The sequence below is a fragment of the Mustela lutreola genome, chromosome 3 (genome assembly GCF_030435805.1).
Source record: "Mustela lutreola isolate mMusLut2 chromosome 3, mMusLut2.pri, whole genome shotgun sequence".
Taxonomy (NCBI): Eukaryota; Metazoa; Chordata; class Mammalia; order Carnivora; family Mustelidae; genus Mustela; species Mustela lutreola.
Window position 1 is genome coordinate 167124453 of NC_081292.1, and position 22275 is coordinate 167146727.

General features: G+C 40.3%; 1 protein-coding gene across 1 annotated transcript in view; it reads right to left on the reverse strand.

The window, feature by feature from the left end:
* The window catches only part of RBM44 (RNA binding motif protein 44), a 31757-nt gene extending 15688 nt beyond the window's left edge, over window positions 1-16069 (reverse strand). Inside the window, exons 1-3 of the mRNA XM_059168970.1 lie at window positions 15963-16069; window positions 4566-4656; window positions 90-1699 (exon numbers count right to left, since the gene is read on the reverse strand). Of these exons, the coding sequence (XP_059024953.1) occupies window positions 90-1699; window positions 4566-4638 (1683 nt within the window). The 5' untranslated portion in view covers window positions 4639-4656; window positions 15963-16069. The remainder of the gene's footprint in view (window positions 1-89; window positions 1700-4565; window positions 4657-15962) is intronic.
* Between the last annotated feature and the right edge of the window lie 6206 nt (window positions 16070-22275).

Genomic DNA, 22275 nt, shown 5'->3' on the forward strand with positions numbered 1-22275 from the left:
TTATAATTCAACAAACCATTTATTTTATCATACACAGCCTCTCTATATAAGGTCAAATAAAATTTTATTATTAATCTTATTGGCTTTACCTGATTTAGGAAATTTTCATTAGATTTTGAACTGTCAACTGAGAGAGATTTTTCCAGTGATCCTTTTGTCACAGCCCCTGGCGCACTGTCATCATCCTGACTGCATGACCAATCTGTGTTACAAGCCACACTTCTCTGTTTCTCACTGGGCCATTCACCAGGCCGTTTTTTGTTCATCATTGTTATCTCTGTATTGCTTGATGTAGATGCTACGGAAGATCTTACATTTGTTGCCCTGCTGGTTGTGAAACAAGCCCTAAAATCAGTGCTAACATCCACTGTCTGATTAACTGTGACTGGCTTGTTTGCTCCATCAGTCACTAATTTGGGACATGCTCCTTCTATATTGTGAAAGCAAGTTTTATTTGTGGTACTGCCATTAGTAACCATCAGGGAGTTATCTTCTACTGCCTGATTATCTTTGACTGCAGTCCTTGGGAGAGTAACAGAAAAATCTAAGGCTGGATTAGGGCTATTTTGTAGGCTTTTATAATGTGAATATCCACAGGCAGAAATTACTGAATCATCAAAAATAGAGGTCCAGGATGTTTGACAATCTTTACAGGGCTGGAGTAACATCTGTAAAGATTTGTCTTGTAATGTGCGAGGATTTTCAAGGTAGTGTGACTTTTTGTTCTCAACAATTGCATTCCCACAAAAATCTTTACTTTCAATTATTTGACATTTCATTTTGCCAGTATACATTTCAGTTTTTAATGCTTTTTGAGGATTCAAAAAACCACTCTTAGATTGAGATTCCTGGTTCTCAAGCGGACTACTCCCTAGTACAATTTCATCAAAGACTGTGTGGTACATCAAACTCGTCTCTTGTTCCTTACGCATTTCATGCTTTGGTTCATGATATTCTCTTAACACAATGGAATTCTGAAACTTGGAGACATGAGGTGCATCTTCTTGTCCATAAACTTCAATTGAATCTAGAGAGATGCTACAATTACTTTCCAATTTAACATGATTACCTTCTAGATTACTAGCACATTTAACTTCATAACCTGAATTTCTCAATCCGACAATTTCCAGATTAGGTATGTTCAATGTTTTCTTTTGGTCAAATGATAAAGAAGTACTTATGTATTCTTGCTCTTCTGCACTGTGATATTCCTGCTGTGAGTCTTCATCTATATCATGTTTTTGTGTATCTTCAGCAGTTTCTTTATAATCATCATCTGAAATCTTACAGGTTCTTTCAGAGCCAACAATCTTACTATCTTGATATTCCAAAATATCAAAAAATACCCCTTCTCTTTTCTGCATTTCAGAATCTAATTCTGAATTTAAATGAATGAGATTTTCATTCTTCAGTTTTGACTCTGAATAATGTACAGAGTATGTTTCATTCAAGAAAGCACAGTCAATACTGTCCTCAAATTTGCCAGACTGAGAGAGATTGCTCTTCCTGTTAGGATCTGGACTCCCGGTACAAGACAGCTCCAATAAATCCATTCGGTCAGTACTGTTGACTTCTTTGTCATTAGCTCTTTGTTCTATTGCCAAGGAATCCCAGTCATCATCAAGAAAAGCCAATTTAGCTTTGCTACAACCATTGGAAGATAATAACAAATCTTCTTTCTTAGGATTAGAAGGCACATCTGATTTAAGAGAAAAAAAAAAAGAAGAAAATATTGGCATCACTAACATTACAGAAGCTAAACACTAGAAAAGACCTTAGATATGATCTGATTAAAGCTCTTCCCAATATATGAATACTTTTTACATTACCCTTGACAAATAACCCTTATGTTTTCTGCTATGGACTAAATTTTGTCCCCCTCAAAATTTGTATGCCTGTCGAAGCCTTAACTTCCAGTATGACAATAATTGGTGATGGGGCCTCTGGAAGGTAATCAGGGCTAGATAATCTCATGAGGATGGGTCCTTCAGGATGAGGTGAGTGCCACAAGATGGGATAAATGCCAGAGAGCTTGCTATTTCCTTCTACCATGTGAGGACACTGTAAGAAGGGAGCCTCCACAAGCTAGGAAGAGAGCCCTTACCAGAACATGACCATGCCGTACCCTAATTTGGACTTCTAGACTCCAGAACTGTGAAAAAACAAATATATGTTGTCTAAGCCACTCAGTCTATGGTATTTTATTATGGGAGCCCCAGTTGGCTAAGATAATAGCCAAGATTCTTCTTGAATTCTTTCAATGGCTAGGTGTTTGCTATTTATCTTTGTTTTATTTTTTTTTATTTTTTTAAAGGTTTTATTTATTTGAGAGAGAAAGAAAGAGAGATAGAGCATGAGGGGGGGGGTCAGAGGGAGAAGCAGACTCCCTGCTTAGCAGGGAGCCCAGTGCAGGACTGGATCCCAGGAATCCAGGATCATGACCCCAGCCAAAGGCAGTTGCTAACCAACTGAGCCACCCAGGAGCCCCTGCTGCTCTGTATGTAATCTTTGAATGCCTCCTAATGACAGCCTTAGGCTTTACAGAAATAAAGAAAAAGAGACATTGGCATTGCACCCAAACACGGTTTTCCTCAGGGTCACAGGTAAGAAAAAGGACACTTACATGTAATACAGTGACAGAGTTGTGTTAATGAGCAGGGAAATGCTCTAGAAAAAAGAAGTAAACTTCAGAGGAAATTTACATTTAAAAAGTGTTTTGAAACAAAATAGTTATTTCAGGCAAATCAAACAGCATGCACATAGAAAGTCAGCTACATGAAAGAACATGGCATTTTCAGGAAATTATAAGCCACTTTGGAATAAAACACCTCTATGGAACTAACAAGAGCTGAGAACAGAAAGAGAACTTTTATGATGTGCTAAGAAGTATAGTTTTTATTCTAAGGCAACAGACAGCTACTGAAAGCTTCTTAAAAGAGTAGTCAAGTGAACAGAGTAAGTTTAAATACCCCTGACAATAATGAGAATAAAAGCTTGAAGGGGAGACTGAGGCAGAAAGACTAAGTACAGAAGAGGGATGAGAAGATGGGACTGGGATAAAAGCGCCATACTGACAAGACTTGGGGGTTGATTAGGAATGGGAAATGAAGGAGAGAAAATGACTGTTGACGTTTTTGGACTAAGAACATAATCAGAACCACATTTTATATCAAGATCCAGTACATACACACATATGGATATCTGTAAGTGAAACAAAAATCCTACAAAACAGTGACTACTCTATGTCCAATACATTTTGGTATTTTCTGGTCTGATTAATTTATTTTTAAAAAGTTGATCACAATCAGCTAAACTGATTTCATGGCTACCAACTTGCTATCACCTGCCTGGACATCATTCTGAGATAATGCTAAGGTTTACAACCTGGTATTATTACAGTTGAATGGAAATATTTGGAGCTAAAGGGATAGATGCACTTTATAAAGAGGAATAGAGAGAGAGCAAGAGGGGAGAGAGGAGATAACAAGGGGTCAGTTGTAAGCAAGTGGCGTTTGAGGTCAGTGATAAAACACCCACATGTGAATATCTTTTTTAATTTAATTTTATTTTTTAAGATTTTTATTTTTACTTATTTGACAGACAGAGATCACAAGCAGACAGAGAGGCAGGCAGAGAGAAAGGGAAGCAGGCTCCCTGCTGACCAGGGAGCCCGATTCGGGGCTTGATCCCAGGACCCTGGGATCATGACCTGAGCCAAAGGCAGAGGCTTTAACCCACTAAGCCACCCAGGCGCCCCCACATCTGAGTATCTGATAAACCATTATAAATATGGGGTTGGAGCAAAGGTTAGAAGTGTCAGCTTCACTTTTAAATTTATTTGTTTTTCTTAGGGATTCGTATAGGAGTTAGTTATGCATTCTGGATACCGATTCTTTGTTTTTCATATTTACGAGATTTTCCCCCTAGTTTATTGCTTATCTTTTAACTTTCTATAAAATCTTAGACTGTGTTTTTTAAGATTACTTAAATTAAAATTAAGAATTTTAATTTAAAAAATTAAAATTAAAAGCCTGACTTCTGGCTTTTGTCTCTCTAACCTTCTCTACCACAGGATTATAAAAGTATTCTTCTATATTTTATTCTACTGTGTGTGTGTGTGTGTGTGTGTGTTAAAACCACATATATTATAAGCACACAAAACTCAGTCATCTTGCTTTTTATGTTCTTGCTATTTCTTGTTTTCTCATCTACCAATAAACACAGAAAATTTTCAGATTTGTGTGAAGATAAAACATCTACAACTTGGGTAGCAGAGACTAACCTGCCCACCTTCCACTTTATACCCTGAAGCCCTGACTGAATAGAAACCCTCTCTTCTGGCTAACCAGAATTTTCTTTCCTAAATCATCTATCTGAGGGGTCCTGTGTAGGCTGCGCATATTCACCAGAAATCACCTGAGTTTGCTAAATTGAAAACATGCCGAATCTTACCATCTTACTAGGAGGAAGGCTTAAAAAGTAGCAACACCAGAGGGGGAACTAACTAACCCATTTACATTAATATCTCTCCACCCAGAATAAAGCCAACTGGCCTGGCCCCTCACCTTTCTGGATGTTTCCTCCATTATAGTGGGAGCCTTTACCAGAAGCTGTCTTCACCACTGCAGTAGCCTGCATCTCTCAAGGATGGGCACTCTAGAAGAGGAGTAAATATCAAACTATTATCAAATTTGGCATTATATTTAAAAAAAACTATTAGAAAATCAAGAATTTGACAAAACAGCAATTATGATCAGAGATTCTAATACAAGAGGGCGAGAAAACTGGTAGAACATTTGAATAACTTTTGTAAAAGCATGAACTGACAGCTAAGTAATAAATTATATTATTTAAACAGACATGGCACATTCTTTTAAAATTTCCAAGGAACATTAAAGGACAATGTATTAAGCTACTAAAAGCTTTAATCCAAAAAACAGAGTACTGAAGGCTACAGTGTGACCCACTGATTTCAAAACTGGATCAAAAATGTTTCAAAACAAATTATAGACTTATTAAAGCCCAATGAAACAGTATATTCATATCCATACAATGGAGTATCTTTCAGCAACAAAAGGAACAAACTAACTAAAACATTTAATCTCATGAAATAATCCCAAAAACATGTTGAAAGAAAGAAGTTGGACAAGAGATCATACAATGATGATACCATTTAAATGCAATGTACAGAAAAAAACAAATTTATAGAGACATAATGGTTGCCTCAGGTAGGAGATGGGAAAAGGGGTTAACTATAAATGGGTATAAGGGTTTTTACTGGAGGGATTAAAATGTTCTAAAGCTGATTTATGGTATGATGCTTGCACCACTTGGTAAAGTTATCAAAACTGAACTGTGTATCTGAAACGAGTAAAATATACCTCAATAAAGGTGTTTTTAAAAAGTCACTGACAAGGACTCTTTGAATCCAGTGGCCATATGGGGAAGTCCAAGCTAGTCACTTATAGGAAAGTCAAGGCACCCCAATGGATACATGAGTGATTCCAAAGGACACCAGCTGAAGAAATGTCCAGTCAACACACACAATCATTTTGGGCCTTCTGGCCCCTAGTTATCTTCCCTGTCTATAGGTCTAAAAAGACAAGGCATTGTCAGTGGAAGGTTCCTGGGGAGTTTGAAAAAAACTGATTTTGTTCTAATTCTCAATAAACTACTTCAATTAATGATCCTGAATAAATCATCTAAGTTCACTTGCCATGGGCCACAATGAGAAGACATTACAGCTGACCTTTGAACACAGAGGCACCAAGCCCCCATGTGTAACTCTGAGTCCCTCAAAACTTAACAATAGCCTGCTATTGACTGGAAGCCTTCCCAATAACCTAAACATTTGCAGAACACATATTTTGTATTATATGTGTTATATATAGTATTCCTATAATAAAGTAAGCTAGAGAAAAAGATGCTATTACAAATTTAATAAGGGGGAGCACACAACTCTTGATTTTTGGCTTAAGTCATGATCTCAGGATCATGGAATCAAGGCCCGGGTTGGGCTCCACACACTGAGCATGAAGCCAGCTTCTTAAGATTCTTTCTCTCCCTCTCTCTCTCTCTCTCTCTCGGGGTGCCTGGGTGGCTCAGTGGGTTAAAGCCTCTGCCTTTGGTTCGGGTCATGATCCTGGGGTCCTGGGATCGAGCTTCGCATCAGGCTCTCTGCTCAGCAGGGAGCCTGCTTCTCTTCCTCTTCCTCTCTCTGCCTGCCTCTCCGCTACTTGTGATCTCTGTCAAGTAAGTAAATAAAATCTTAAAAAAAAAAAAAAAAAAAGATTCTCTCTCTTCCCCTCTTCCCTCCTGTTTGCTCTCTCTCTTTAAAAAAAAAAAAAAGGGTGGGGCACTTGGGTGGCTCAGTCAATTTGGTGTCTGCCTTTGCCTTGAGTCATGGTCCTGGGGTCCTGGGATTGGGCTTTGTATCAGGCTCCCTAATTTGCAGGAAGTCTGTTTCTCCCTCTCCTCTTACCCTTCCCCACCACTCGTGCTCTCACTCTCTCTCTCAAATGAACAAAAGTTTTTCAAAAAATTAAAAATTAAAAAATTAAAAACAAAAAAATTCCATAATGAATATACATTTATAGTACAGTAGGATATCAAAAAAGTCTGCATATAAGTGGCCCCCCACAGTTCAAACCCACGTTGTTTGGGTCAACTGTATAAAGCAGAGAGCTTACTTCATGAAGACAGCCTGTCTGGCTTTGAATCCTGACTTAGCTACTTAATAAATGGTACAAACTTCAACAACTAAAAACAAATTTAATGACCATGAGAGCAGAGAGTTCCAAAATATATGGGACCTGGCTAAAGTTATAACCACAAGACACAACTTCAGATACTTGTTATTAAGTCTAGCTAAATAGACTAATAAGAGGTCAACTCAAGAATCTAGAAAACACACCGCTATAATACTTAGATCAAAAAGAATTAGTTAAGACAAAAGCAGAAGTGACCAATTTGAAAAGAATAAAAGTGATAACTAAAACTAAGCTATTATTTGAAAAAATAAAGTAGATAAATATCAGACAAATCTCACTAAGAGAGGAATGAAACACAAGTTAGCAATGAGAAAATAAGCACTTTAGTAAGAGGTTTCTAAAGAGTACTTCTAAAAAGTACTTATAAAAACTGAGATTGCTATACACACTTCTGATGGATAAATTAAAATTTAACCAAAATAGTCAATTTTCTAGGAAAATAGCTTCTAAAAAACTCACAGAAAAAGCTAGTCAGAGAACAAATCATAGAAAAAATTGAAAAGGCCATTAAAGATCTGTCCTTTATCAATTCCTATCAAGCCTACTAAATTCTTATTTGATCTGTGTAAGCAGGAAAGTTCTAGGTCAAGTGAACAAAACTCTAACCTGAATCATAAAATCATAAAATCATAAAATCAATTCTGAGACCTGTGCCAGTTTTTAGTCCCAGCACCCCTTGAATGTAGAGGAGGCTGGGTCCTCTTGAAGAAGGACCCTAAACACACACTACTAAAAATTAAAATTACTAATCTTTCTCCTAGCTTTTCTGAAAAGGTTAGCCTCTTACCAAACTAACTGTATATTGGGGAAAAAGAAATAATCAGACAACTGGCTCTGAACTGACATTGATTTCAGGATATCCAAAATATCCTGTGGGCTGTGGCCCAGCCCTCCAATCAGAGTAGGGACTTAGGGAGGTCAGATGAGCAATGTAATTTTAGCTCAGGTCTATTTTGCTATAGGTCCACTGGGTCCCTGATCCCATCTGTGGTTACTTTCCCAGTTTCAGAATGCATTATCTTAAGAGACATAACAGATTAACAGATGGCAGAATTCTTACAGTGGTTCCCTGACCTGTTGAGTGAGGGCTATTACGGCGGGAAAAGCCAAAAGGAAGGCATTAGTATTGCCTCTGCCTAGAAAAATAGTAAATTAAAGCAGTATCACATTCCTGAAGGGATTGCAGAGATTAGTGGCATCACCAAGGGCTTGAAAAATGCAGTTTGTGATTCCCACATCTCCATTCAACTCTCCTATTTGACCTGTGCAGAACAGAGATGGATCTTGGAGATGACAGTGGACTACCACAAATTTAACTAGGTGGTAACTCCAATCGCAGCTGTTCTACCAAATGTGGTTTCATTACCCGAGCAAGCTAACACATCCCACAGTAGCTAGTATGCAGCTACTGATCTGCAAATGTGTTCCAGGTAGGAAGCCAGGCTCCATACGGCTCATGTTGTATGTTTTCTTTCCTTCGGAAATCACAGTCCTATACTGCCTATTGCCCAGTATCTGGAAACAGTTGTTTCATACACAAGGCCTAGTTTTCAAGTTGTTTTGTGGCAACATGATAAATCAAATTTCTGTTACTATATTATGGCCAGAATCTTCCATATGCTTGAAAGTATGTTTTCTGACTACAGTACAATTAAGAATAATAAAAAGGGTAACTTCCCAAATACTTCTTTTGCAAGGGGGGATGGGCAGAGGGAGAGGGAGAGAGGGAACCCCAAGCAGGCTCCACACCCACCACAGGGTGCACCCAGCACCCTGAGAACATAACATGACTTGAGCTGAAATCAAGAGTCAGATGTTTAACCAACTGAGCCACCCAGGCATCCCATACTTTCCAAAAATTTAGAAATTAAAAAAAAAAACATTTATATATAATTCATGGATAAAAAACCATATCACAACAGCAATTAAAAATTTTTTAGCTAAATGATTATGAAAATACAACATATCAAAATTTATAGTGCTTAGAGAGAAATGTATAGCTTTAAGACCTTATACTAGAAAAGGAAAAAGGTTTAAAATCAATTATTTGTCTTAAGAAACTAGAAAAATTATAACAAATTAAGTCCAAAGTATGATGAAAATAATGAGAGGTAAATAAAAGTAAATGAATAGACAAAAAAGGAACACATCCAAATTTTTGAAGATTAATAAAATTTATAAACTCTTCACAGAACATTCAAGAAAAAAAGCAAAAATTGCCATTATCATGCATGATAAAGGAGACATAACTATAGAAACTTACAGACATTAAAATAATAGAGAATATAATGAACAACATTATCTGATAAATTCTACAACTCAGACACACTTCCTTGAAACCCACAACCTTCCAAAATGGATACAAGAATATATAAACAATCTGGATAGTCCCATATCTCTTAAGAAAATTAAACCTGTAAATAAAAATTTTCCCTCAAAGAAAATTCCAGATGCAGATGGTTTCACTGATGAATTCTACCCATCAACTAAAGTAGAAATAAAGGCAGAATTCAATTTTAGACAAAGTTCTTTAGAAAGACAAGGAAGAGGGAAGACTTCCCAATATGTTTTAGAAATTCAGCATAAGCTTGATACCAAAATCTAAGAAAGACATTGCAAGAAAAGAATAAATAGGCCAACAGCTCTCATGCACATAGACTCCTATAGCCTAAAATAATTTTTTGCAAAGCAAATCTGGCAACATTAAAAGCAATCAATTATTGACCACAGTAAGAGAATAAAGAAGAAAAATCACAGGATTATCTTAAGAGATGCAGAAGAACTTGATAACATCTCTAAAAACTCAGAGCCTATTAATGGCAAAACCTTTAAAAAAAAAAAAAAAACCAGTAAGGAATTTCCTCAATCTAATAATGGGTATCTACAAAAAAACCAAAAGAATAAAAAACTGTATGGCTAACATATTTGATAGTAAAAACTGAATAATTTCTGTCAAAAACAAGACATTTACTCTCTTACATTTATTTCATGTACTAGATGTCATAGACAGTACAATAAATAAAAGGCATACAGATTGGAGGGGAAAAAGTACAACAGTCTTTATTAACAGATAATGTACAGAGAAAAAACAAAGTGATATAGAAAAACTACTACAACAATAAGTAAATTAAGCAAAGTTGAAAAATAAAAGGTCAAGTGCATTTCTATCCTCTAGTAACAAACATTTGGAAAATGAAAATTTTAGAAGAGTATCATTTACAAAAGCATCACAAAACATTAAAAACTTGGTGTTTAAATGCAATGAAAGATGTATAAAAATTTTATGTTGAAAACTATAAAACACTGCTAAGAGAAATTAAGGCAGAACTAAACAAAAGGAGAGATACACCATGTTCATGGATCAAGAGACAATATTGTTAAGATCTGTTCTCTACAAACTGAGATACAGACTGACCACAATTTCAATCAAAACTGCAGAATAATTTTGTTTTTTGTAGAAGTTGACAACTTCATTATAAACTTACATGGAAATGCAATGAACTTGGAGTAGCCAAAATAGTTTAGAAGAAAATTAAATGACACATATTTCAAGACTTATTTATAAGGCTAGAGTATTTGCAGTGTAGTATTTAGACTAATAGATTAAGGAACAAATTATGAGAGTCTGGAAAGAGAGCCACTTGATTTTTGAGACAGGTACTAATTCAGTTCAACGTGGAAAGGAAGGGCTAGGGCAGATTCAATAAATGGTGCTGACACAGCTAGATTTCTGAAAGGCAGAAAAAATGCCTAGACTCCCTACTTTACATCTTATGTAACAGAAGTGAGATAGATCACATTTCCGAATGCAAAAAGCAAACCTATAAATTTTCTCAAGAAAATACAGGAGAATATATTCATGTCTTTGGGGGAGGCAAAGATTTCTTAGAATACAAAAAGTATTAATTAAAAAGTTGCTAATTTAAACTTCCACAAAAAATTTAAAACTTCTGCTCATCAGAAGACACCACTAAAAAAGTGAAAAGACAAAGACGGAGAAAATAGTCACAATTTATATATCCAACGGAGGACTCTTACCTAGATTATGTAAAGAATGAACACAAATACAATTTTAAAAAGGTTATCTAATAGGGGGCCTGGGTGGCTCAGTAGGTTAAAGCCACTGCCTTTGGCTCAGGTCATGATCCCAGAGTCCTGGGATCGAGTCCCTCATTGGGCTCCCTACTTCCCCCTCTCTCTCTGCCTGCCTCTCTGCATACTTGAGATCTCTATCTGTCAAATAAATAAATAAAATCTTTTAAAAAAAGATTATCTAATAAAGAAAGGGACAAAATACTTGGGTATTACTTCACACATACATAACACAAGGCATATGAACTGCTCTTAAGATTAGAGAAAGTGCTCAGGATCATTAGTCATCAGGGAAATGCAAATTTAAATCACCAACATACCACTTCACATTCATGAGAAAGGAAAAAAAAAAAAAAAGGACTGATAACAGCAAATATTGGTGAGGGTGTGTAGACAAACTGGAATTCATAACAACACTGCTAAAGGGAATGCAAATTGCTAAAACCCATTTTGAAAAACTAAGTTTCTAATGATGTTAAACATATACCTACCCTATTACCAAGAAATTACATTCCAGTGTAAGGAATGTATACCCATCCTTCTCTAGAGAATCATTCTTTAATATATAAGTCAATAATGACCAAACTTATATTTGCTAAGTCATATGTTAAGTGTTAAGAATATAGGGGTGGGGGCGCCTGGGTGGCTTAGTGGGTTAAGCTGCTGCCTTCGGCTCAGGTTATGATCTCAGGGTCCTGGGATCGAGTCCCGTATTGGGCTCTCTGCTCAGCAGGGAGCCTGCTTCTCTCTCTCTCTCTCTCTGCCTGCCTCTCCATCTGCTTGTGATATCTCTGTCAAATAAATAAATAGAATCTTAAAAAAAAAAAAAAAAAAGAATATAGGGGTGATCAGTCTCGGCCCTTATGAAACATGATGCACATAAAACAAAGAAGCAATTTCCAGAAGCAGAATAGGAGAATAGAGAGAGAGCATATAACTTCTTATAGGGTCCCCTATCTCAAACTTGGGACACTCTTTAAAAATACATATTCCAGGGCACCTGGGTGGTTCAGTTGGTTAAGTGTCCACCTCTTGATTTTGGCTCAGGTCACAATCGTAGGGTTGTGAGATTGAGCTCTGCATCAGGCTCCCCCCTCAGCATGGAGTCTTCTTGAAATTCTCTCCCCCTCTCTCTGCTCCTCTACCCTGCTTGTTCTAGAGCAAGAGAGAACAAGTGGGGAGAGAGAGACAAAGGGACAGGGAGAAGCAGACTTCCCACTAAGCAAGGAGCCTGACACAAGAGCCATTATGTTAGGTTGTGATCTCATGGGTCATGGAATTGAGCCCTGAGTCAGGGTTCAAGTTCAGTGGGAATCTACTTGAGAGTCTCTCTTTCTCTATCTCCCTCTCCCCCCACCTCAAATAAATAAATAAATCTTTAAAAAATAAATAAATAAAAGAGCCAGACTAAGGGTTAAGGGAAGGCTTTCCTGAGGAATTGTCTTTTAAACTAAAATCTACACAAGACAAGCAAGTAGGAGTCGGCTATCATATTGATTACTAAATCTATTTGGTATTTACTTTGACATAAAGGATATACTGTTACACACAAATGCATTTTGAGTTTTTAAAACTGAGAGTTGTAGTTAAAAAAGCAATTAAAAACTAATACTCTAGCTGAGTAAGAAAAATATAACCTATATCTACTTTGGATTTCACAATAATTAAGTAGACAATAATATAGCATGGATAAATTGATAAAAGGAAAAGATTATAAAGAAAGTGACATAAGCTAAATCATAAGGCTTACATAGGGGCCAATCACTAACAAAGAACATCTCAAAGGGAATAGAGCTTCTCAAGTTACAAGAACAACTATTGGATGACCCACCGGTAAAACATGGGCAAAAAGAGGAGACAAGACAACTAGACTTAATATGTATAAAAGTGAACTCACTATCATTGATGGTATACTCACTGAACTAGGAACAAAGGAGAAGGAATACATTTATATTATTTTGCTTTTGGGTGTGAAGAAATAGAGATGATGAGTTCATTTAATACATACAAGTTCTAAGTGCCTCTAACATGTACAAATTGAAAATGATATACAATTTGAGGCTTAGGAATAATCTGGACTAGAAGTATTCAGCCTCCAATGTAGTGTTTCAGAAACTGATTTTAGCGAAATCGGAAAAAATAACGGAAAAAAAATCTGATAACGGAAAAAAATCTGGCCTAATACCAAGAGCTTAGTAACCTTTTATTATTTTTATCGCCTTAAGTCTGGCTAGTGGCTGTTAATGTTTGTGGTTATGGAGTTTCCAAAGATTTTATAGAAGTCTCACATTCACTTCCCCGAGAACATACACATACACACATAAATAGAGGTTTTTACAGACTTTTATATTACATCTAAAAATTTCTACTAACTCTTGGCTTAAGGGATTTTATTTAAGATCCTACTCTAGAAATTCCTGGAAAGTATTTAAAATAAAAGTTAAGATGAAAAGAAAACTAACTTGGGGCGCCTGGGTGGCTCAGTGGGTTTAAAGCCTCTGCCTTCGGCTCAGGTCATGATCCCAGGGTCCTGGGATCGAGCCCCGCATGGGGCTCTCTGCTCAGCAGGGAGACTGCTTCCTCCTCTCTCTCTCTGCCTACTTGTGATCTCTCTCTCTGAAATAAATAAAAAAATCTAAAAAAAAAAAAAAAAGAAAGAAAAGAAAACTAACTTATCAAAATGACTGACTTAGAATATATCAGTGGTTTCTTATTTTTTGGACACAGGAAGTCTTCACATTGTTATGAAGTATTGAGAACCCCAAAGAGTATTTGTTTATGTGGCTAATACCTACTAATACTTACATTATTAGAATTAAAATAGAAAAATTTTAAATATTTATTCATAAACATTCATAAATCCATTACTTAAGCAGCACCTTATTTTTTTATTTTTTATTTTTTTAAAGATTTTATTTATTTATTTGACAGAGAGAGAGATCACAAGCAGACAGAGAGGCAGGCAGAGGGGGAAAGGGAAGCAGGGCTCCCCACTGAGCAGAGAGCCTGATGCAGGGCTCGATCTCACAACCCTGAGATCATGACCCAAGCCAAAGGCAGAGGCTTAACCCACTGAGCCACCCAGGTGCCCTTTAAGCAGCACTTTAAATGTAAAAATGCGTATTTTCAAAAAAGTTAGCAAAAAGAGCATTAAAATTCTGCCACTCTCTTTAATATCTGTTGTTACAAGATGGATTCTCGTCCATGTCCAATTCTGCCTTCAAATCTGCATTCAACGTGTTGCAAGCTTCATTTAAAAAAAAAAAAAAGATTTTATTCATTTATTTGAGAGAGAATGAGTGAGAGAGAGCATGAGAGAGAAGGTCAGAGGGAGAAGCAGACTCCCCAAGGAGCTGGGAGCCCGATGCGGGACTCGATCCTGGAAGTCCGGGATCATGACCTGAGCCGAAGGCGGTCGCTCAGCCAACTGAGCCACCCAGGCGCCCATGCAAGCTTCATTCTTAAATATGTACAGATATTCAACACCAAAAACTTGGACAAAAGGAAAAATTTTAGTATTAAAAAAAACACTTGCAAATCACACTTCTGGTAAGGGTCAACTATCTGGAATATATAAAGAACACTAACAAATCAGCAACAAAAAGACAACCCAATTTTAAAACAAGCAAAATACCTGAATTAACATTTCTTCAAAGATACACAAATGGCCAATAAACACATGAAAAGATTCTCAATATATCAGTATTCATTAGAGAAACGCAAATCGAACCTATAATGAGGTACTACTTTATATCCACTAGGATGGCTATTAAAAAAAAAAAAAAAAGCACACACAGAATAGAAATGTTGGCAAGGGAATGAAGCAACTGGAACCCTCAAAATTGGTGAGAAGATAAAACAATTTCCGGTTTGGAAAACAATCTGGCTGTTCCTCATTAAACTAAACAGAGGATGACCATATGATCCAGCAATTCCACTCCTAGGTACATACCCAGTTCTATTCTGTTTTCTCGGTTCTTATTTACCAAACGATTCCCTCCTGTGTTTTCAATCCCAGAACCCAGCCAGCACCCGCAGGACTCTCCTTTGACAACTCCTCCATCCCTGTCAAGTCCTGTCAGTTTTAACATCTGACACATTTTTTTTTAAGATTTTATTTATTTATTTGTCAGAGACAGAGGGAGAGAGAGCGAGCGAGCACAGGCAGACAGAGAGGCAGGCAGAGGCAGAGGGAGAAGCAGGCTCCCTGCCGAGCAAGGAGCCCGATGTGGGACTCGATCCCAGGACCCTGGGATCATGACCTGGGCCGAAGGCAGCTGCCCAACCAACTGAGCCACCCAGGCGTCCCACATCTGACTCATTTTTGTAAAGGACCGCTGACTCTCACACGGACTGCAACAATGACCTCCTATCCGGCCAGAACAATCTTTCCAGAATGCAGGATTAGTTCAAACCCCAGCTTAAAGCTCAGCAACAGATGTCACTGCTCTTTGGATGCAGATTAAACACCCCGCAGGACCCCCTGCCAGCCTCTCGGAAAAAGTGCCTGGGCTCTGCGTCAACCTGCCACAACACGTCCTCGACAGGTGAGCCCCGTGCGTTCTCCCTGGCTGCCGCGTCCCGCTTCCCGCCAACCACTTGGAACTCCCCCTCCCCCTCCGGGTCCCCCCAGACACCCCGGCTGCGGGAACCCCTGCTGGCCTGGCCAACACACCCACTTCGGGGAGTCTGGGTCCGCTGTCCGTCTATCCAGCTGGTTCCGCCCGTGGCAGGGGACCCGTGAACGCCTGTCACAGCGATGCACGCGCAGGTGGATTTCCGCCTCCCACCGGAAATAACTCCATCTACCCGACAGTCCCGCTTCTTAGCTCTAGGCCCGCTCTTGGGGTGCCAAGGCCGCCTTAGCGCCTGCGAGGTGAGGCGGCGGACCACACTTAGGATCGAATATGAAGGTACCAAACTGGGGGATTCTGGAACAGACTCTACGCCACTGCGCAAACCCAGAGCGGCGGCCTACCCCGCCGGGCCCCCAGCCGCTAAGGATTCTCGCCTCCGGGGCTCGATTCAACTGGGCTTCGCTATAGCGGCCCCCAGGCACCCGGCCTGCTCCCCGCCAGCCCAAGTCTATGCCCGTCGCACCTCAGAGCCACACCGCCGCCGTCGCCGCCGTCGCCACCACCGCACGAGAAACTCCGGACCTCAGCCGCAGCCTCAGAGCCGAGTCGCTCCTCGTGCTGCCGCGGGGCGCGTCGGGTAACGGACAACAGCGGCCCGCCCCTCGCTCGGTGGACGCTCCCATTGGTCGGCGTCGGCGCGGGCGGCGCTGTGATTGGCCCGGCACGGACGAACGAGGTGGTGGGCTGGCGTGGTGCAGAAGCGGGCGCAGGAGAGCACCTCCGAATGGGCGGAACTAGTTCCTTCAGGGCAGCCCTGGAGTCTGGGCTTGCGTGGCTCGGTGGTGCAAAGACCTGGGTCCCGAGAGTTGCCGGCACAGGTCCAGCTGCACCCTGGCGTGGGCCCAGCTCCCGCGGAGGTGGGGGGGGGGGGGAGCCCTCTGCGACAGGTGTCCCTTCTCTGGCCTGGCACGACGTCGGCCCTTGGGCTGTCCGTTAGACTCCCCAACTCAGGCGGGGATCGGGGAGAGAAGACGACAATTAAGGCAGCACCGAACACCCAGGAATCAAGACAAATGATATTTTAATTTCCTTTAAGGAAAAAAGTAGTGAGCAATCCAGGGGCGCCTGGGTGGCTCAGTGGGTTAAAGCCTTTGCCTTTGGCTCGGGTCATGATCCCAAAGTCCTGGGATCGAGCCTCGCATTGGGCTTTCTGCTCAGCAGGGAGCCTGCTTCCACCTCTCTCTGCCTGCCTCTCTGCCTACTTGTGATCTCTGTCAAATAAATAAATAAAATCTTAAAAAAAAAAAAAGTAGTGAGAAATCCAAGATAAACCAAGTATCCATATCGGTATTCCTAACTTTTCCTTTTGCCTCAGGTTCTGGTATGTCTCCACAAGGCACCATATCCTGTCTTTAAAAGTATTTGTTTTCGGGGTGCCTGGGTGGCTCAGTGGGTTAAAGCCTCTGCCTTCAGCTCAGGTCATGATCCCAGGACCCTGGGATCAAGCCCTGCATTGGGCTCTCTACTTAGCGGGGAGCCTGCTTCCTTCTCTCTCTGCCTGCCTCTCTGCCTAGTTGTGATTTCTCTCTGTCAAGTAAATAAAATATATATATATATATATATATATATATATATATATATATATATATATATATAAGTACTTGTTTTCACCCATCCTGAATTTTTTTTTTTTTAAGATTTTATTTATTTGACAGACAGAGATCACAAGTAGGCAGAGAGGAAGGCAGAGAGAGGTGGAAGCAGGCTCCCTGCTGAGCAGAAAGCCCAATGCCAGGCTTGATCCCAGGACTCTGGGATCATGACCTGAGCTGAAGGCAGAGGCTTTAACCCACTGAGCCACCCAGGTGTCCCAATCATGAATTTTTTTGACATTAATTTTGATTTTTGTGTAAGTCGTTTGTTTTGAATTTCTGGGCTTTTTAAAAAAGACCCTTTTTTCTTAAAGATTTTATTTTTAAGTAATCTACACCCAACATGGCTTGATTTTACTGCCCTGAGATGAAGAGTCACGTGTTCTGCCAAATGAGCCAGTAAGGCACACCTGGCATCGTTTAAGGTGCCATTAACAACTTAGTTTTCTGATACCATCTCTGCATTCCCCAATAGCCGTGGGTCGGTGGGATCCTTACTTCTCTTTGTCCAAGTTCTGGGTGTCTGAATGTGTGGCCTGCTCCACCCCCTTCTCTGCCTGGCAGCTTTACTGTGTCAGGACTCATGGAATTGACTCAGGGCTTAAACTGTTCCAAAGTGAAGTTTCACATTTTTATGAAATCTGTCCAACTATTAGTAGTTTATTGTGGTGACTTTTTTTTTTTTTTTACCCCATTCTGCATTAAGAATAATGGTATTTACACAACATGCAAATGTTCACATTTACACAACATTTAATCGCTTTTTATGATTTGATTTTTTTGACTATTGATTTGTTCCTTATAATTTTTCAGTATTTTCACGTTGTGAAAGTTACACGTGCTTAGTGTGGAGCATTCAGGCAAATAGAAATCCTCTGTAATCTTACAGAGACTCCCTGTGGATATTTTGCGGGGAGCAGCATCAAGAGAGACACCACTGAGACCTTCTCTCATGCAGACTTCAGTACCTTTTGTTTATCCACCTGTCCTGGCAGGAGCTGTTGACACTTGATTTCACAAACACCTGAGGAGGTCCTGCTGTGTATCAGGCAGGTCCAGAGGTACAAAGCTTAAGGCAGTACCTTTCAGAGTACATACAGTCTAGCTGTTAGCAGAGAGCTCCTTACAGACTAGAACGTGTGGAACTGAGATGCAGGAGAGCAGACTCATTAGCATGGGAGCCATATCCTGGGAGTCCCTAGGGAATGCAGCCAGCACTCTGACCTCACAGGGACCTGCCTGTTCTTGCCCCTCTGTAATATACACAGCTCCTGGCAGAGGCTACTCACTGCCCCATGGTCTTTTACCAAAACGATCTAGGCTAGTGGTATGTTTTTTTTTTTTTTAACTTCCAGATGACTATTAGAATAACTACGAGATTCTCCCCCAAATAATTCAAAGTGATTTTCATAAGAAACGGATTAAACCTATAAATTCGGGAGAAGATTGAATTTTTTATATTTATTCTTACTGTACATCTCTATAGTTTTTTATGTTGTGTATCTCCTAGGAGAATGTATAGGTTTTCTCTAATACAGGTTCTTAGGTTTTTCAGGGTTTATTACTATTGTTTTGGGGGGCATTTTTTCACTGTTATGAAAGAGAATGTTCATATACAGGTTCCTAGGTATCAAAAGGTTGTTCTGAAAATTATTTCTTGCCTTGATTTGGCTTTTTGAGTCATTTGTGCTGCTGCAGCTCCTCCTCCTGAGACAGAAGTTAGCAGCTTTAACATTGAAGTCAGATTTTCCCATGTATTTTGTTTTGACAATGGATTTATGGTTGTGTTCTCCTGTTTTGCTTTGCAAAATATTAACCTTGCTAAATTTTGGGAAATTCTTATTCTGGGTCTGACCTCTTGTTTTCTATTAGGTATATAGAAATCAGTCATCTTATTTATATTACCACAGACTGCCCAAATGGTTCATGGGAGGAGGGAACAATGATTGTTTTGTTCCTTTCATGTTCCTTTACCAAATTAGAACTAGATTATTGAATTAGTAAATTAGGGGCACCTGGGTGGCTCAGTTAAGCGTCCACTTCCTTTTTTTGCCTTTTTTTTTTTTTAAGATTTTATTTGTTTATTTGAGAGCGAGAGAAAGCACAAGAAGGGAGAGGGTCAGAGAGAGAAGCAGCAGGACCCCGATGTGGGGACTCAATCCTGGGACTCCAGGACCATGACCTGAGCTGAAGGAAGTTGCTTAACCAACTGAGCCACTCCGGCACCTGGAGTGTCCAACTCTTGATTTGGGCTCAGGTCATTATCTCAGCGTCATGAGATGGATCCCCACATTGGGCTCCATTCTGGGTGTGGAATCCTCTTGGGATTCTCTCTCCCTCTGCCTCCCCCCACCTCCTCGCACCATGCTCTTTCTCTTTAAAAAAAAGATACGGATTAAAATGTTTTGATATGGAAACATTAAACCACAGGATTTTAAACCCCATTTAGTAAAATCACAGTGGGTGAGGGACTACTACTCTCAGTCACTGCAAAATTCCAGGCTGGCTGAGGCAGGTTGAGAAAATCCACACAGGCCTGAGCCGAGAAGCAAAGGTGGCTTTGCCCTGGGAGTAACTTAGAAGAGCTCAGGCAGTAGAAAATCTGAGCACACCTGAACTGGGAAGGGGGCAACAATTTGTTCAGTGTGGAAGAGCGTCAGACAGGGGTGCCGTCTTCAGCATGCTCATGGTGGTGGTGATCTGCCCAGAAAGCTAGCAGTGAGAGGTAAACACAAACCTAAAGAACCCTCCTCCCTTATCTTGGCTACCCACATCTAAATACAGAATATGTACCGCTTGAGATTTAGGGAGTTCTTTTAGCATTCTTGGACCCACTGCCAATGTGTGTGGGGGGGTGATCCCTACGCAAAACACCAAACAATTTTTGGATACCAACAGGTGTGAACTCAATTCTGACATGCTCTACCTGGAGATAGCAACCAATTCCACAGGTTAAGGGTTTCATCTTACAAGGCTGTCTTCCCTGCCACCCCACCCTGCCACCCAGCAGATGCCAGTTGGAATTCCAGGTTGTTACCAGTATTACAGACTGGTGGTTCAGATGGCCTCCTCCTTAGGTCCAACAAATTCGCTAGAGTGGCTCATAGAACTCAGGGAAACACTTGCTTACATTTACCAGCTTATTAAAAGGATGTGATAAAGGATATGAGTCTGATGAAGTATGATGAAGAGACCTATAGGGTGAGGTACCAAACAATGGAACTTCTGTCCTTGTGGAGCTTTGGGCTTAGGGTGGTGGCACATGGAAGTGTTCTTATTCGCCAAATGTGGAAGATATCCAAAAAACAAAAAAGGACTCAAAAGTCTCCTCTTGGGTTTTTATAGAGGCATTGTTATATCATCATGATTGACTAAATCATTGGCCATTGGCCAATCCAAACTTCAGCCTCTCTTCTCTTCCTAGAGATCAGGGTGGCACAGAAAGTTCCAACCCTCTAGTCACATGACTGGTCCTCTTGGCAATTAGCCCCTACACTTAGGTGGGGCCCCAAATCACCTTTATTAATAAGACACCTTTTCACCCTATGACTCTGAAGCACTTTCAGGTAGGGTGGATGAAGACCAAGCATATATAGACCAAAATACATTTTGGTTATCTGAATGACCATGTCTGTATTTCTTATAAATCTTTATATCGCAGGAGCATTAATCTAAGACTTCAGATGTTTTGAGTTTAGGACTCTTTCTCTAAGACTGTGGTGTTCTTGTTACATGCCACCCACGGTATGGGTGATTGCAAAGGGAGACACCCAGCCATGGCCATTGCCACTCCATTCAGACTAGCAGAGCTTGCCTAGCATTCAGTGTGCTTGGGGACAGAGTAGGAGTTGTCTGGTAAGTGGAGATGGGGGCTATTCTGATAGAGAGGGGGAAAGGAGCAAGCAGTGGGTATTGGGAACCAATAGACATCACACCAGTCAGGAAAGGAGTGTGGAGGCAAGTGTGGGGTTGGGCCTTGGGACAGCCGCCTGGTTCTTGAGGGACTGGTAACTGGATGGAAACCTAGTCTTGGGAGGCTCTTGGACACAGGGCAGTCTTGAGCTGAGGTCCTCTAGATCCTCAGGTCTCTCCATACCCGGGTGGGGATGAGACTGCAGGTACAGGAAACCCGGCAGGTCAATAGATAGCAGCTCATGTGCAAATACCCAGATCGGCAGGTGCACACATGTGCCACATCTGGCCTGACCACTTGTAGAAACACACCAGATGCTTATGCCCCAGTTTGAAAATTGGAACCTGGCTATCTCTGCCTGGTACTTCCCACCCCGCTATCCCATGCTGCCCTTTTCTGTGATTATCTGCATGTGTGGCCATTCTCTTCCTTAACCACCTTCTTAAGGTGGGCATTTGTCTTGGTGTTCTCCACAAGCTCAGCTCCATGCAAAGCAGAAATCCATATTTGCTAAATAATAACCTAAAATTTCAAAAATATCAATGCTAAGTTTTGATTCTTTCGTTTACATTTCAGACGATTGAAATGGGACGTCAGAAATGAACAATGGAACATAGCACCTCACTGAAGTTCTGAACTGTGCTTAAGTTAACGTTATCTACTGATATTGTGCATTTACAATGTCTTTTGAATGGGTTTATGTCCTACATGTCTTAAATGCCACTTTAGTTCTAAAAATGCGGCCAGTTTGTAGGAAACATTCAATAAGCATCCTGGTCCAGGTTTTCAGCCACCTCTTCTCTTCTCCCAATTTTATAATTCAGGTGAAAGCCATGATTCTCAGTGGAGGGTAGGGTGCTTCCCTTGTGTGACGTCTGACATATCTACGTTTGTCGCGACTGCGGGCTGGACTGCGGGCTTGCATTTGGTGGGTAGAGCGAGGGATTCTGCTCAGCTTCCTTTGATGCACAGGACAGCTGCCCAACAAGCAAGAAGGATTCCGCCCAGAATATCAGTGGTGTGTGGTTGAAAATTCAGAGATGAGAAAAGCCAGCAACAAATTCCAGATAGCGACATTTGAGGAAAATTCATATTCTATGAAATAAATTTAAAAAACCTGTTCTATCTTCTGGATTCAGAAGTGTGTGTAAAATGTATTTGCTATTTCTGTAAAGATTGGTGGGAAAGGTAGAGACTGAAGGTTTGACTTCTTTGGAGCCACAGATTTCGGGCAGGCTATCTTCCCAGGAACAGTGAGACAAGTAGCCCTC